The following is a 15652-nucleotide window of genomic DNA, read 5'->3' as shown; positions in this document are numbered from 1 at the left end:
AGTAGGGGACAGGATACAACGGCAGGACCCTCCACCACTTGGAGGCCAGGAAGAGGAGTGCTCCCGCTCCTGAGTAAGCACTGCAGAAGGATTTGACCTGAGCTAAAAAGAACCGTGCAAATGCCAAGTAATATTATTAGGACTGATCCTTGCCATTTGAAGAAAGACTAATGCTGAAAGAACCTTGGAGAAAGCCTCAAACAAATAAAATGCAATTTAAAAGGAGATTTTAGTGGGTACAGAAGGTAGTGACTTGGAAGACCAACTTAAAAAACTTTATTTTTCAACTTATCAAGTGAAATAAGTTGGAAGTGACTTGAAAGACAAACATAGAAGCAGGAGTCTTTATTTTTTTCATCTGTGGCTTTCCAGAAAGATCTTAGGAAGATGCCAATTTTTTCCCTGGCGTTCTTACACATTAAACTGCTTAAAATAAATTTAACTTACATTTTTTTCAGAGAACTCTTTCTAATGTCTGGCAACATACTACATGAACTCTCATGGGACTTTAGGAAAATTTACCAATACCTATAACATATTTTAAGTTTCTTTGATGAAATATATAAGATTTGGTTCCTTTTCCCCAGTTGGAAGTGGGTATAAAAATGTTACATTTTTTGACAGATGCAATAAAGAATATTGGAATGATCAAGCCACAGGAGGTTCATTTCAAGAAAGTGCTATATATAATAGTTAGAGACTTTTCCATACCACAGAGATTTGGGCATCAGGCTGGAAATCTCATGAAAAAAAAGGCTCTCTCATGAGATTTCTGGATTTCCTGGTTTTGGTGAGGTGAGAAACTGACAACATGGAGACAGCCTCTCTGGCAGTATTTTAGTTTTTCCAGCATTTTATATCCAGCTAGAACCTGGAAATCCAAAGGATAGTCTTTTAAATATATATCATTGTCATGCTCCACAGCAGGGATCGGCAACCTTTGGCCTGCGGCCCACCAGGGTAAGCCCCCTGGCGGGGCCGGGCCAATTTTTTTACCAGCCGCATCCGCAGGTTCGGGTGATCGCAGCTCCCACTGGCCGCGGTTTGCCACTCCAGGACAAAGGGGGCTGCGGAAAGTGGCGCGGGCCATGGGCCAAAGGTTGCCAATCCCTGCTTCACAGATATGTGCATGCTTCCTTTTTTGGACAATCCTGAAGTTGTTCAAACCACCTAGAGAAGAACAAATATGTTTCATATGCAATAGATGCATAAATGAGGTGCTGACAAAGACAACACACAACGTTACTTACCCTAATCCTAGCAGCTGACAAACTTTGTTTAGCATCTGCTCACTCCAGTAATCTGCACATACTGTAGACCAATTATTCTCAATCCTGAACTGTACCAATCCATTGATGCTTAGCGAACCATTAAACAGACGCACTGTGGACCAAAAAACAGACATATAGATTGGCAGCTAGGCTTATAATACTGGAAATATAACAGACAGCAAGCCGATTCACTAGTGCTGGCAGAAGAAAGTGTAAATTACACAGCCTAGCAGCAATGAGGAACCCTGTGCCGCGGAGGTGACACAACCCAACAGGAAAAAGGGCATGCTACTGCCACTTCCTCTGGCATTTCTGACATGGGACAGAGTTTTAGTTTACAGCCAAGGGAATCTTAGGAATCTTGTCAATGGAAGCTATTGAGTTGATGTGCTGAAGCAGCAAATGCTCCATCCACTCTATCCAAGGCCCCTTCCTGGCCAGTATCATCCCCTTTTTCAAACTATTGTACAATGATTTAGCTACTCAATTTTCACGAAAACCAATTGGAGATTAAGTTAAAATCAGAGCTGACTAAAACTGGAATTTTCATCCTGTGAGAAATTCTGATATTTCAACATTTGCTTTCATCGTTAATTGGGACTAAAAGTTGAAATGTCAGATTTTTTCACAGAGCAAAAAGTTAAAAAAATATTCAATCTGGAAATGCTGAAATGCTTCGTTTTGGTTTTGTTCAACATTAAACTGCATCTCCATGGGTTGCTGTGGAGACTCACTGGAGCTGTAATCTGTTTAAGCAACTTTGCACCTAGTGGAGAAGAACAGCATGAAGACTCCAAACTATGACTCTGGGCAGGCACTGCTGCAGCTCAGGCGATGAAAAGTTATTGTCAGCCTGACCTGAAATGAACCATTACATTTCAATTTTCCCAATGGAAAAACAAACATTTTTCTCCCCACAAAATCAACATTTTCCGTGAAAATTTCTGATTGTGTAGAAACCACATTTTCCATTAAAAAAAAAAATGCTAAATATTCCTGACAGGCTGTATCTATCACATCACACAGCAGAGCCTTGAGAATGTCTTCTTCAGTATGCAATTAGTAGAAGTATGATCCTTCTGGTATTCATATTGGTGAAATATATCATTACAAGGCAGAGATGATGTATAGTAACTCGTGACTGGCAAACCTAAAACGTCAGGAAGCTTGGATAAGCCCAGAAAACAGAGGCATCTTCACTGGGAGAGCTCCCTTTCCCTCTCTTCGGTCTCAGTCAGAACTTTCTGCCTTTCTTTTGACTCTCTTCCCCTTGAATATCCCCTTGAAATTCTTTATCTTCCCATGAACTACACTTCCCTTTCCCCCATCTCCAACAAGCCCCTGTAATCCCTGATTCACGCATGACTCTTAACAGATTCTCCTATTTTGGTAATGTTGGTAAGGGATGCAGGGAGTTCTGATACTGGGACCCAAACAACTGCTACTCTCAATCTTCAATATATTAACAAGCTTCTCTAGGTGAGAAAGGCTTTGGAATATGTTGACTTTTCTATGATCCTCGAGAAGCCCCAGGAACTAGAGTATTTGAAGATGGCAGTTAGTTTAGCTTGATTGCCACAGCTGATGAGATCTTGAAATGGGTTTCAGCAAAATTAGGAGAAATTTTGGGGACTAAATGGGGGCTAGTTGACTTTTCACTTCCTTTTGAGGCTTAGACTGAGGATAAGGCCAGTTCGTGGGGCAGGGGCAAGAGGGGGGGTTGTTTTGTTTTGGTAACAGCTCACTCAGCCTTAGAGGTCTAACTCAATAGAAGGTGTAAAGCAACCTGTGCCAAAAACATCTCTTTGGGATCAAGTACATAATAACAGGACATGACTGCTTTATCCATATTTTAAATCTGCAATATAAATGGTTGAAAATCTTTTCCAGCTGCTCTTAGCTACATAATTATGTTCACAGCTTTTCCTGTAGGTGGAGGCTGCAGATCAGTTTATTTTATGAAATTAGAAAAAAAAAAAGACAACAACATGCTCACACTCAAAAAGAACACAATGAAATAATGGAAAGAGTCAAGTTCTGCTTTTGGATGCATGCACACAGTTCCAGTTTAAGTCAATGGGAGCTGCCAGCACATGTCTATGGTCATATCTTGGCCCTAGAAGTCTTCCTTAAACCAACCAAAGGCAACAAAATGTGTATCTGAGTCTAAAAGCCTGCCCTTAAATGTTACAATTTGTGGTCTACAGCACTTTGTCAGAAATAGCAATTTCATTTTTTGCCAGACCCAACATGATTTTAACATAGTTTTTGCATATAAATGGTCATTTGGGAGCTATTATTTCCATTTTACGTGAAACAAAACTATGTACTGTGCATTTAATTTTTTATTATCTTCACTGATGGTAGCATGTCAGTAGCTGTTGCTCTTGTTATCATGGTAACCTGCACACGTGAGCAGCTGTGAAAAGCAGTCATAATGCTGCTCCAACACCTGTATGAGACAGAGGCTAGGCAAGCTCTGTGGGTCAGGCTTGGGAGCAGAGGTTTACAAGCAGTAATTACGTTGCAGTAACCAGCAGTCAGACTGGTTTTCTTAGAAGAGAAATCTGCCTGTGGTAGAACTAACTGTACAACTGAAAAAGAATATTCTCCTGGCATTTTAAGTAGCCTACACCTTAAAGTGTTGAGGACACTCCCTGCTTTCACAGGGATATTTGCCCATTCAGATGCAATGTCACAGAATGCCTCACTTTGTTCTCTCTCTCTGACTTCAAGTCAGACCTTCAGCTTGTGTAATTTGGCACAGCTCCATTGAAGTAAACGGAGCTATGTCAATTTACATCTGCAGAGGTTCTTCCTCTTTACATTTGTTCTTTCTTGAATGGTTATTTCCTTTAATAAAAAAGTAATAAAATAAAAAGAAAAGAAATGATCATTATTGAAAATACATGTAGTGCTCTTTGGGTAAGAGGAAAACAAACACTTACCACACTCTGCTTCATCAGAGCCATCTTTACACTGCCATTGTTTGTCGCAAAGGTTAGCAAGGGGTATACATTCCCCACTTCCACACTGATAATCATTGGGTCCACAGGGTTCTGCAGAAAGATTTGGTCAATGAAGGAAACAAAACCATAATCAGAGAGTAAGACTAATCACGCAGATCATCCAACCTGACTGAAGGGACAAAACTTTGAATCCAGTGATGAAATGAGCAGGGGCTCTTCACTGGTACCTTATTGTTATGGAAACACATGGGTTTTTAAAATTTATACAAATAAGTTAAATGGAAACAACTACATGGTAACATCTCTTAGAGTTATTATTAATACTGTTTAGTTACTGGTGTTCAATTGTTAAATACGATACACATCTGAGAGGTGAGAAAGGAACATAGACCATGGGTGACATTCTGGTCCCACTGAAGTCAATGCCAAAAGTCCCATTGACTTCAATGGATTTAGGACAGTTTTCAAAAGGGAGTAGAGATTTTGGGTACTGGATGCTCTGTGCTTTCCATAAATCAGGCTTCAAGGCATCTCAAAAATTGGGCACCCAAATCCGGAGGCACCCAAAATCATGAGCCACTTTAAAAAAAAATCTTGTTTGGGGAGAAGTATTGCGGGGGAATGGAGGGGATAGGAAGAAAGGATGCATGCACCAAGCTACGTGTAATCTAGTTCAGTCTACTACATAAGAGAAAAAGGTTACATTCCTTCAGAATATACAGCACCATTTGTTTTCTCTAGTTAATATCATTTTTTTGAATTGCATTGCTTACAGATTAAATTAGGGAGCAAGGAAATGGAAAAAACTGCCTAGTCTATTGACAAGCGTGTTTACTTCAGTTTACTTTGCCTTTCTGGCTACTGTAGCTGAAATTTTATACCTTTGTTTAAGGGGAATCCATTGTTTTGTCTTTTGGTAAAATAAGGGATATAATAATCAAGGAGAGTCATACAAACACATCTGGCCTTTGACACAATATTGATTAAAATAATTATACACATTATACACACAATGGGCCAGGTTTCCAAAAGTTCTTTGGATCAGATTTTCAAGTGTTCAGCACCCACAATTAGGACCAAATTTTCAAAATAGCTCAGCTGCTGCTCACTGCCAAAATCTTTTGAACCACTTTTGGGAAGAGCAGTTATTTGCCCATTCCCAGTAAACAAAAAGACCTGGATTTTTAAAGGCACCTTAAAATATAGATAGGCACCACATAGGATTTTCAGAAGTGCCTAAGCACCAAACTCCCATTGATTTCAATGGAAGTTAGGCACCTAGACACGTTTGAAGTGGCAGTTAGGAGATTTTCAGAAGTCCCTAGGCACCTATTTGCACTGTTAAGCACCTAAATACCTTTCAAAATCTGGCCCATAGTTACTGTGTACACTAATCTGTTCTTATTTATCAGGTCCACATTAAATATTTTATAAAAGCTTCCTAAATACAGCCCGTGATGGACCAAAATGAGTCACAAAGAGCTATTCTGATTATTGGGCATGAACATAATTAATACATGTTGGTAACTTTCCATATATTTATTTTTATTAAAAAAAAAGAAAATAATTATTGTAAACATGACAATACTGAGTCAAATTCTGCCCTAAATCCAGTGGTACTGCACAGAGTTCTAGACAGTGCAGAATTTGGCTAAATTTGATATTCTGTTTAAATGATAAAAGAAAAGGAGGACTTGTGGCACCTTAGAGACTAACAAATTTATTTGAGCACAAGCTTTCGTGAGCTACAGCTCACTTCATCAAGTGACCTGTAGCTCACAAAAGCTTGTGCTCAAATAAATTTGTTAGTCTCTAAGGTGCCACAAGTTCTCCTTTTCTTTTTGCAGATACAGACTAACACGGCTGCTACTCTGAAACCTGTTTAAATGATGTTACAGTGACAACAGCTGTTTATGATCAGATAATCCAAAGTTTAGACTGATGTGCTGCATGCTGCTTTTGCTGTTCCCAATTTCATATAACTTTTTCTACAATCTTAACTTTGTTAGAGCATAATTGTGTCTGTTTAAATCCAACAGATAGTGAACTTTACTCACGAGGCATGCCAAGATTATAACCAGAAGTGAAATTTGCAAGAAATCCTTTCTGAGTTCCGGATTTGTCAGTAATGAAGAGCACCGTCATCTGGTTAGTGGTGGAGAAGACATCTGGAACGGGGTTTCGTCCTGTATAGACAGCTATTCTCAAGGAAAAGATAGGTACATTGCAGTGATGTGTTAGATGGATTGTCAGATGTTTTGGGATGCCGTAGGATGAAAGGTATTACATCTTCAAATTGAGAGATAGCAACAGCAACATATGGGTAGTAATTATTTCCCAAGCCTCCCACATCCCAGCAGTATTTATAACAAGGAAGGTATATTTTCCAAACCTGACACATTAATATAGCAGCATAAGCCTTGATCCTGTCAACACTTACACGTGTGCTGAGCTACAATGGGAGTACTCCTGTGTGGAAAGTTAAGCATGTGCATAAGTCTTGACAGGATCACATAATCAGAAGGCATGAGGATATATTTAATTTAACTCCCAAGTATCATGGATCATACCAAAATACAGATAAAATTAGAGACACTTAATTCCTTTTCCATCATGTTGATCAGATTGCTAAAATTGTCCCTGATTTCATTCATCATATAATTCAATATGTGGTACTTGCCTAAAAACAAGGAATCCGCTCCTCTTCCATCTCTGATTTCAACGACATCATAGATATTTTCCAGCTCAAAATATTGAAAATGAAGCTGAATGTTTTTTCCTTTTCCAGCATTTAAATGCCACACACCTAGAAAACAACTCCAATTAAAAACAAATAAAAACAAACAAAAAAAACCCCACACGCTTTATATTTACGATAGTATTTGCATTTTGACAGGCCATGAGGAAAAAGATCTTGGGTAAAATTTTCAAAAGCACCTCAGTGATTAAGAAGCCTAAATCCCATCAGTTATTAAGGGTCATATTTTTAAAGATATTTAGGGGCCTAATTCCAAGTGATCTTTCTTGTCACTTAAATTCGGTGCAATAGTATCAGCATTATTTAATTAAGAGAATCTTATGGCATAGGTCTGGTCATTCCAATTATGCTCCTTCTATGGAAAAAGCCTTTGCAGCTTGGGGTGTATTGAAGGGAAAGATTTGTTTGACAGAAAAACAAACAAACAAAAAAAGATTACATGTACTCTTTCTCCACAAAGTGAGAACTCGTGACCAGAATTGCTCAAGGACATATAGAGCAGCATAAGTAGGATGTAACTGGCAATCTTTTTCTGAGAACCATGCAATGCTCAGAACGTCTTGGATCCCATACTAAGACCCAATTCAACAAGGTAATTAAGCCCATACCTAACTTTAACCATGGCCTCACTATCAGTGACCTCAGTGTGACTACTGCACATGCTTAAAGTAAGGCCACGTGATTAAGTATCTTGCAGAATTAGTGTCTGAAAGTAGGATACCATACCTTAATGTGACCAAAAAACCCCAAAACAAAACAGGATTTGATTTCATGTGATTAGCACACCAGAGAATTCACACAGCTCTCCTACAACAACTGAACAAAATTTAAATTTAATTGAAAAGCAACAACAGTGCTTTCTTCTTCACTTCAAGCACCAGCAGCAAATATTGTACATTATCAAAACATTGTGGCCTCATTTTCTTCTGACTTACACCAGTTTTACCTCCATTAACTTCGGTGGAGTAACTCCTGATTTACACCACTGCGAGAGGAGAATCTCCAATCAAAACCACTCACAAAATACACATAAATGTTCTTCCACATAAAATATTTTAAAATTAATTATTTTATAGGAGGTACGATTAAAACGCTGCCTGCAGGCCACATACAGCAAGCTGACAGAGTTCTCCAGTGTGGCCTGTTGCTACCCTCACTGCTTTTAGACAGACTACAAAAACGACATATTGCTGTGGTGTGTGCACCAGAACTGAGAGTGGATGCAATCTTCTTCACGATTTATCAGCTAGCTAACATCCAGTACCTCAGCCTCCTGGCAAGTTGCCAACACGGCTCTCAATTAACAGTTATCCAATTATACAGCAAGGGTTCTTCTCCTTCCTCACAGCACATAGTTCCTATAATCTATTTCCATTTTTATTGTACTAATCCTCCCCTAAGATCTGGGGGAGAGGAGACTTACAGGAAGCTTGGTGTGGGTAGTTGTTCGGGAAATTTGTAGAGCTGAATGTAGTATTTGGTTCCCAGAGTTCAAATGGTCCCCCACAGTCAGCTAAAAGAGAAAGAGTTTCAGAAATATGTCACCTATTGCCTCTTTGTGCAACCAATTACCTAGAAAGACCATGTTCCAGTCTATAAAATTACAGGTCATACATTTAATGGTCACTTAATGGTATTTCCTTCTGCTTTATAGACCTGGAAAGAACAGCAACATTTTTATAAAGAGAATGAACTTGCATTCAGCTTTACAGTAACAGTATGAAGGTTCAGAGCCAGATGGTGCTATTAATATACAATTGTGAACCACGGGCAGTGAGGAGTCAATCAACCCCAGTGCAACCACTGAGTCTCAGGGAAGCAGAGTATCTAACAGAGCTCCTAGGGAATACAGCAGCTGCTCTTCTCCTTCAGAAGATATAATATGCACTACTGTCCAGAGCCAGTCAGCTCTGCTGGCTGATGCAGAGCTGGGCAGTACTGCGCTTCCATCAAAAGCCTTTTTGTAGATTCTATTGCTTCTGTGCTTCTTGTGTTCTGGGGAACACAAGTGCTGCAACTGTGACCACTCTTGGTGAAGCCCTCCCCTTGAACTCTGGCAGAGGAAATGGTCACGATCTGTCCCTTATTTGTTGACCAAGGATTCCTAAGATTACATGAGAGCAGAGCTTGAAGGCTTTATACATGAAAAGTTTTAAACATACACTGTATTGTTTGGCTGTACAATATTTTAAATGCTTGTCATTCAAGATTTACAACAAGAAAAAGCCACAAAAAATTACTGCAAACCTTGGAATTTTAGTTAGCAACATCTCTCTGTCATTTACTCTCTTTCTAAATGTCTTTGTATTTGATTTGCTAGCCTTGGAAAATACTTGATGGTCTTAGACACAAAGGTCCTTTCCTTTCTTTGTCCACTGAATAAATTATTAATGGAGACCATGTGGAACTAAAATGACAAAGTGGGTCAGATAATTAGCCATTTAAAATTTGTCATTATATATATATATATATATATATATATATATATATATATATATATATATATATATATATATATATATATATATATAATGACAAATTTTCATATATATGTGAAAAATAATGCCAAGAAAATTTTTTGGGAAAAGATTTCATGCTTTTTCATTCAGCTTTGGCCATAATTAAAGCATTAGCCTACCACAATATCTTGAATGATTTCCTATACTTCTGTATTGCACTCTTGTTTAAATACCACAGTAAAATTCTAGGGCTGAGATTTTCAAAGTCGCCTAAGGAATTTGGATACCCAATTCCCAAAGGAATTGAGTTTCTGACTCTTGTAGGCAGCTTTGAATACAGTGAGCTATTCCAGAGCATCCCTTACCACACTGTACTGCCAATCACTGGTATTACCTGTAAAAAGGAAAAGCCTGCCAATCGTTGGCTAAGGCCATGCAAGAGATGGAACAAGGGATGTAGACTGTGCAGTGAGCTCTGGAGCTCTGTTGCCAGCACATGGTAGGATAGTTCCAGATGATGATGACAGTGAGAAGAGAACTGTGTTCTGGAACTCACTTTAGTGCTCATCCAAAAGGATCACTTGCAAACCCCTCTACCCCTCTATTGCAAACTACTAACTGGAGCATGTACCCCAAAAATCAGGGACCTGACTATACTGCCAAACTGGTGGATCCTGCCCTAAGAGACCAGTGTGGCAGCAGATGTACTAACCAAGGCCTGTGAAAAGCTTAGAATTATTATTAGGAATTGTTATAATTGTGTTCAATAGAGCACTAGGAGTGTATCCTTCCTTACTCCTATGCAGATACATTGGTGGGTGAAAGGAAGAATTCTTCCCCTGTGAGCCAATGAAACACAGGGAAGATTTTAGCCCAGACCACTTAATATTACAAATTATCTAATCTAACCCTATAGGAAAAGCTTTAGCAATGCTTTCAATAGACCTTCTGAACCTATTTCAGTGTGTGTCTCCCTGCCACAAAGAACATTTCCTCAAGCCATGAGATTTTCTCTCCCCTCTGTTTTCTGTGCAGCTCCTTTCTTCAGGGCATGAGAGGGAACCTAGCTGTCTTGCATGGCAGCGCATAAAACTAGCTCTGTTCTTCTATTTTTAAGATGAATAATTCAACAGGCCACAATTGGATTATGCTTTAAAAGAGAGCATTGAAGATATGCCATTATTATTATTTCTATAGAGCCATAAGTGTGTATACCACCATGAACCATTGGTATACCACCATAGGACCATTTGCTGATGTGAGCTTTTATTTGTTTTATGACACTGCACTCTCCCTTCGTTCCTGGACGCTCAGCTAGAACAGAGGACTCAGGTCAGGAGACTTAGGCTGTAGTCCCAGCTCAACTACTGCTTCACTGTGTGACCTGGAACAAATCATTTCACCTCTCTATGCTGCAGTTTCCCCATATGTAACATAGAGATGAGAATACTTATCCGCCTTTTTAAAACACTTGCAATTTTTTGGATGAAAAGGGCTATGTACGTGCAGGGTATTATTATAGTGTGACTATACTGAACAAGTGTAGGGGTTACTTATAAAGGTTTGTTTTTTTTTAACAGAGTTTTGAGAGCTCTGCATGTGTATCTTAGCTTTTCAAAATATATTTTAATAAACTATGTTAAGGTGAGTAGTCAGGACCCTGTGAAAATACATCCAGACTTCAGTGGCATTAGTGAGCCTGCCAAAATGGATAGCACTCGTAGTATTTATACACTAAATGGAAGAGTTTCAAAAGGGTCACTGCTTTTAAATATTTAAGAGCTACTATTTTAGATAAATTTCAAGTATAATTTCACATTAAACAGCTGGCTAGTAAGATATCTTTTATACTTGGTCTAGCAAGATATATTACAAGCTGTCTAGAGACAAATGACTGTAAGGAATTGGCAAAAGCACTTACAGTATCTGCCATTCTAATTATGATGATACCATTTACACTAATGGTGGTCCACCTATTTAGAAAAGATGGTATGTATTCTGTAATAAAGCAACAAAAGACTTGTATTATAATGGATCTTTAGTATCCCTGATATGCAGTGTTATTAGATAAACATTAGGGCCACAACTACAGAACAAGCGTACAATGGGTGATAGTTGAATTTCTCAAATACTTATGGCAGTTACTTTCACTTCATTGGATATCTATTAGTTCATTCACATAATCTTTCTAAGTGCTAAAAGTAGCCATTTGTCTTTTCCATGGAACAATTTTTCTCATGAGTTATGATCTGACAAAAAACCTACTCTATAGACAAGACATATACGAATTGTGTGTGCATGTGCATGTGTGTAAAGAATAGAATATTTGAAGTGATAATATATATATCTTCTTGGTTGAAACTGGCTCTCTGTTTCTCTAATAATACTATTTTATCTGCACAGGATAAAATTCTTAGAGCCCGCAGCTTGAAAAGAATGCACCATCCTGCACACCAAGAAAAAAAACATCTAATTAAAGATTTTGGCTATAATAAAAAGCTACATTTGTAAATCAGTCGCCAATTCTAGGGTTTATGATTAATGCCAATTGACTAAGAAACTTTCACGCCTTATGGAGATGAGGGATCTGGAAAAAAAACAATACATATTGCAATATTCTGTTTGCTTGGCAATATCTGTCTGATCTTTGTTTTACAAGATTTTATCTCTTCTAACATTCACTGGCCCAAACTTTGCCCTTAGTCACATCCCATGCAACCCCACTTAAGTAAGTGGGGTTCTTTTAACTATGGGCAGAAATTGAGCTGCTGTCTCTGAGGATGTGAAACTTACATCGTCAAAACTATAAGGGACCAGCAGAAATACATGGAGGTCATTCTCCATTAGTGACTGGTGACCCTACAAAGATTAGTACATTCATTTCAGAGAAGCATCTAAACTTTTGGCATCAAAATACATTTACCTCTTCAGTCTGCAAAATTGAACTAAAAATCTCCAGACAAGAAGCTCTATGAAGTGAAGAAAAAGCCCAGAAGAAAATGGCATTTATTGGGATATTTCATCATTTCCATTTGGCAAATTTCATCTGAAGAACTAAAGATGAGAATGATAATGAAGGAGACGTGATAAAAGATGGTTTATGTCTGAAATTTATTGTTGCCATATCTTTTAAGTATACCTCATTTTGAGGGATTTTACTTATTTTTGTCCCAGAGTTACCTATGATTAAAACAAATTTGGTGTCTCCTCACTTCTATTGTTGACAATTATTTACAACAAAAATAAAGAATATTGAAATTGAGGTTACAGGAAGAGTCATTTACCCTAAGGGAGGGACTCCCACTATACTGTAATTTTCCTGCATGGAGAATTGTTTTGTGTACCTATTTTTGGTCTTTGCCACTCATTGCATTCCACATTTGGGCCTCAGTGGTTAGAGAGGGATGACCATTGTAGAAGGGCAAACAGTGAAAGAATGTGATCTTAATTACCTAATATGCAGAGCACTGTTTTTTTCATTGCAAGTTTAGCAAAATTAAGCAATGAATTCCTCCACAGCCACTTAGAGACCGCCTGCACAATGGGAAAGTTCCTGTTGAGATTGTCCACAAAATTCTCTCAGGAGGAAGCTCTGGGACATAAGGAATGGCTTAATATTTTCCTTTGATAGCCCTACTAAATGGGTTCCTATTTGCCTATTATTCTTGGCAAGAAATGTCAAAAGCTCTAAAAGAGAAAAAATAGTGCCAGGAGTCTCAAGACAGACATTTTATGTAGAAATTATGTAGAGTTAGAAAATATGTCAAGTTAGAGTTATGGTTCAAAGGGTTCATAGGGAAGTCTACTTTCTATAGATAGGATCAACAAATGATGACACTAGCATTCTATTATGAAACACACACACACAGATATTTCAATAGTTAATTGGCTTTCTGAATCAATATCATCTGGTGGTTTTAGCAGAGCAACAATGGCTACCTTAAAATGGTATGGCTTGTTGTTGCTTGGGGCAAAATTTGATCTTGTGAAGTCTAAGCATAAGACACATTCTTCACAATCCTCTAAGCACTACCCTGGTAAGGAAATACAGTAGAAAAGTAATTGATTTTGCTCATGTCGAGAAAAAATATTGGCAACATCCTGAGTGGTGTTTATAAAAGTATTATGCAGTTATCTTGGACTTTATGCTTGATGCTAGTTACCAGTAACAAACTGCAATCACACATTTTTTTTCCGCTGATGACGACACTACAGCAGACATGCCAAACCCGCGGAAAAAACCGCAGAAATTGGGCTTGGTTTTGGCTTAATTGGCTTGTGAGTTGCTTGTTGGCTAGTTTTTGGCCCGTAGCTTGTTTGACTTGTAGCTTGTTGTATCCTCTTGCTTTTTTTTTTTTGATCGGCTCCCGGCAAGCAGGGGCAGGGGGCAAGCAGGGGTAAGCGGGGGGACAGAGTCAGGGGTGCACAGCAGGCCCACCACAGTCCCAGACTGCACACCGGGGGGATCTAGATAGAGTGTTGGAGTCACATAGAGTGTTGGGGTTCTTAGGGATTGGTTTATTTTGGCCTTGCTTTGAAATGGGATTAGCTTGATTTTTGGCTTATTGTGAAAGTTGGGATGCTTATTTACCGCGTGAAAGTTGGCAACTGTGCACTACAGAAGGTTTTCTGAGCACTTTTGAAGACAGCTCTGTTAATTAATCTAAATGGGCCCAGCCCTGAATCCTTACTCACATAAAGCTCCCTTGTGCATTGGCCATAATCATAATCTAGATGGATACAACCAACTCAGTTGCAAAAACTACTCTTAGTCATTTCCACTCTATTTGTGTGCTATGCTCAGTGTCAAAACATGATTTGAAAATGAGCATTCACAGATTACAGCAATGAATATTGCTAATAAAAATGTAGAACTGACAGTCATGCAAAAAAGCTACAGAAATGCTTGGCATTTCAATAGTGTTTTGTGATACTGCAAAAGACAACACCACATTTTACTGAAGCATAATGTCTATCAGAAGAAATTGACTCAACTCAGATTCCTCTCATCTCTTGTTTTCTGACATGAAATTTGTAATGAAATCAGTATCAGTACTAAACTTGCACAAAGTCTATTTTTGTAGTGCAATATTACTTTGAAGCACTCAGGACTTTTGACAGCTTAAAGACAAGATAATTTTTAGTATGCCTTAGATACAGGAATGCTACAAGAAAGCAAACAAGATATGCTCATAATTTTCTACCTTCCTGTGTCCTCAGAAAGCATGCTTTATTTTCACTATGAAGGACAAGATGATCCGATCGGGGTGCTCACCATTCCATGCATTATATGTTACATGTTGGTCTTGATACTTTAGATATATGATTAAATTTAATATTTCAACTGTGCAGAAATGTTCATTTCTTGTGTAATGGCATAAGAAAAAGGATAAAACTCAGTTTTGGAAATGTGTTATAGATTTAAAACCAGGTCAGCACATGGCTGTCAGTGGTAAAACAGAATTCTTATACAGATTCCATCATCCCACGGATGGAACTGAGCAGTGTATTGGTCATTTATTTACCATTAGAACATCCTTCAACGCTCTTTTGCATTATTTCAAAAACTGGTGGAAGTTTACTCATGTGCTTCAATCTCAAAAACTTTCAACTTCTAATGCAGCTCAAATGGAAAAGGATGTATCCAGATTGAAATAGATTAAGATAGCTTCATCACACTGCTCCATGAACCAAGAATGATCCATGTTCTCACACTCAGTGAATGCCATATTGCTAGATAATATTATTGAAAACTCACTGAGAATTTTACATAAATGAAGGTCTACAAAGCAAAGAACAAAACTAATTTATTATGGTGATTAAGATTAATTTGTTGTCCAAGTTAAACTTGGACACAAACTTTTTTTTGAGCTTTCCTCTCCTCTTATATTTATTGCAAGGAAGGTTTAAAATTAATCTTTTATCATATAGTCAAAAAGTTTTAGTTTGCTTTCCATTACTGGTGCTTTACATTTAGATGTGATGGGATTTTTAGTGGAATGTCAATATTAGTAAACAGTACTTTGTGTGATTGGAAACACAGCCAATAAATTACCCCTGTTATTTTAATTTAAGACCATCATTATTTACTATATGTTGCCAAGTTAGCAACTAGAAGGATTTATAAAGGACAGTAAATCCAGTATGAAACAGGATTCTCATGCGCTTATTGTTCATTTCAATTATTTCAGACCT

The 15652-nt window shown here is 38.1% G+C and overlaps 1 protein-coding gene across 1 annotated transcript in view; it reads right to left on the bottom strand.

The window, feature by feature from the left end:
* Positions 1-15652, bottom strand: part of TMPRSS15 (transmembrane serine protease 15) — a 91658-nt gene that overhangs the window by 24071 nt on the left and 51935 nt on the right. Inside the window, exons 17-21 of the mRNA XM_037890756.2 lie at positions 8422-8511; positions 6921-7046; positions 6298-6438; positions 4220-4330; positions 1251-1383 (exon numbers count right to left, since the gene is read on the bottom strand). Of these exons, the coding sequence (XP_037746684.1) occupies positions 1251-1383; positions 4220-4330; positions 6298-6438; positions 6921-7046; positions 8422-8511 (601 nt within the window). The remainder of the gene's footprint in view (positions 1-1250; positions 1384-4219; positions 4331-6297; positions 6439-6920; positions 7047-8421; positions 8512-15652) is intronic.

The sequence above is a fragment of the Chelonia mydas genome, chromosome 1 (assembly GCF_015237465.2).
Source record: "Chelonia mydas isolate rCheMyd1 chromosome 1, rCheMyd1.pri.v2, whole genome shotgun sequence".
In the NCBI taxonomy this organism is placed as follows: Eukaryota; Metazoa; Chordata; order Testudines; family Cheloniidae; genus Chelonia; species Chelonia mydas.
The sequence above is the reverse complement of the archived record's forward strand: the minus strand, read 5'-3'. Positions and strand labels throughout refer to the sequence as shown.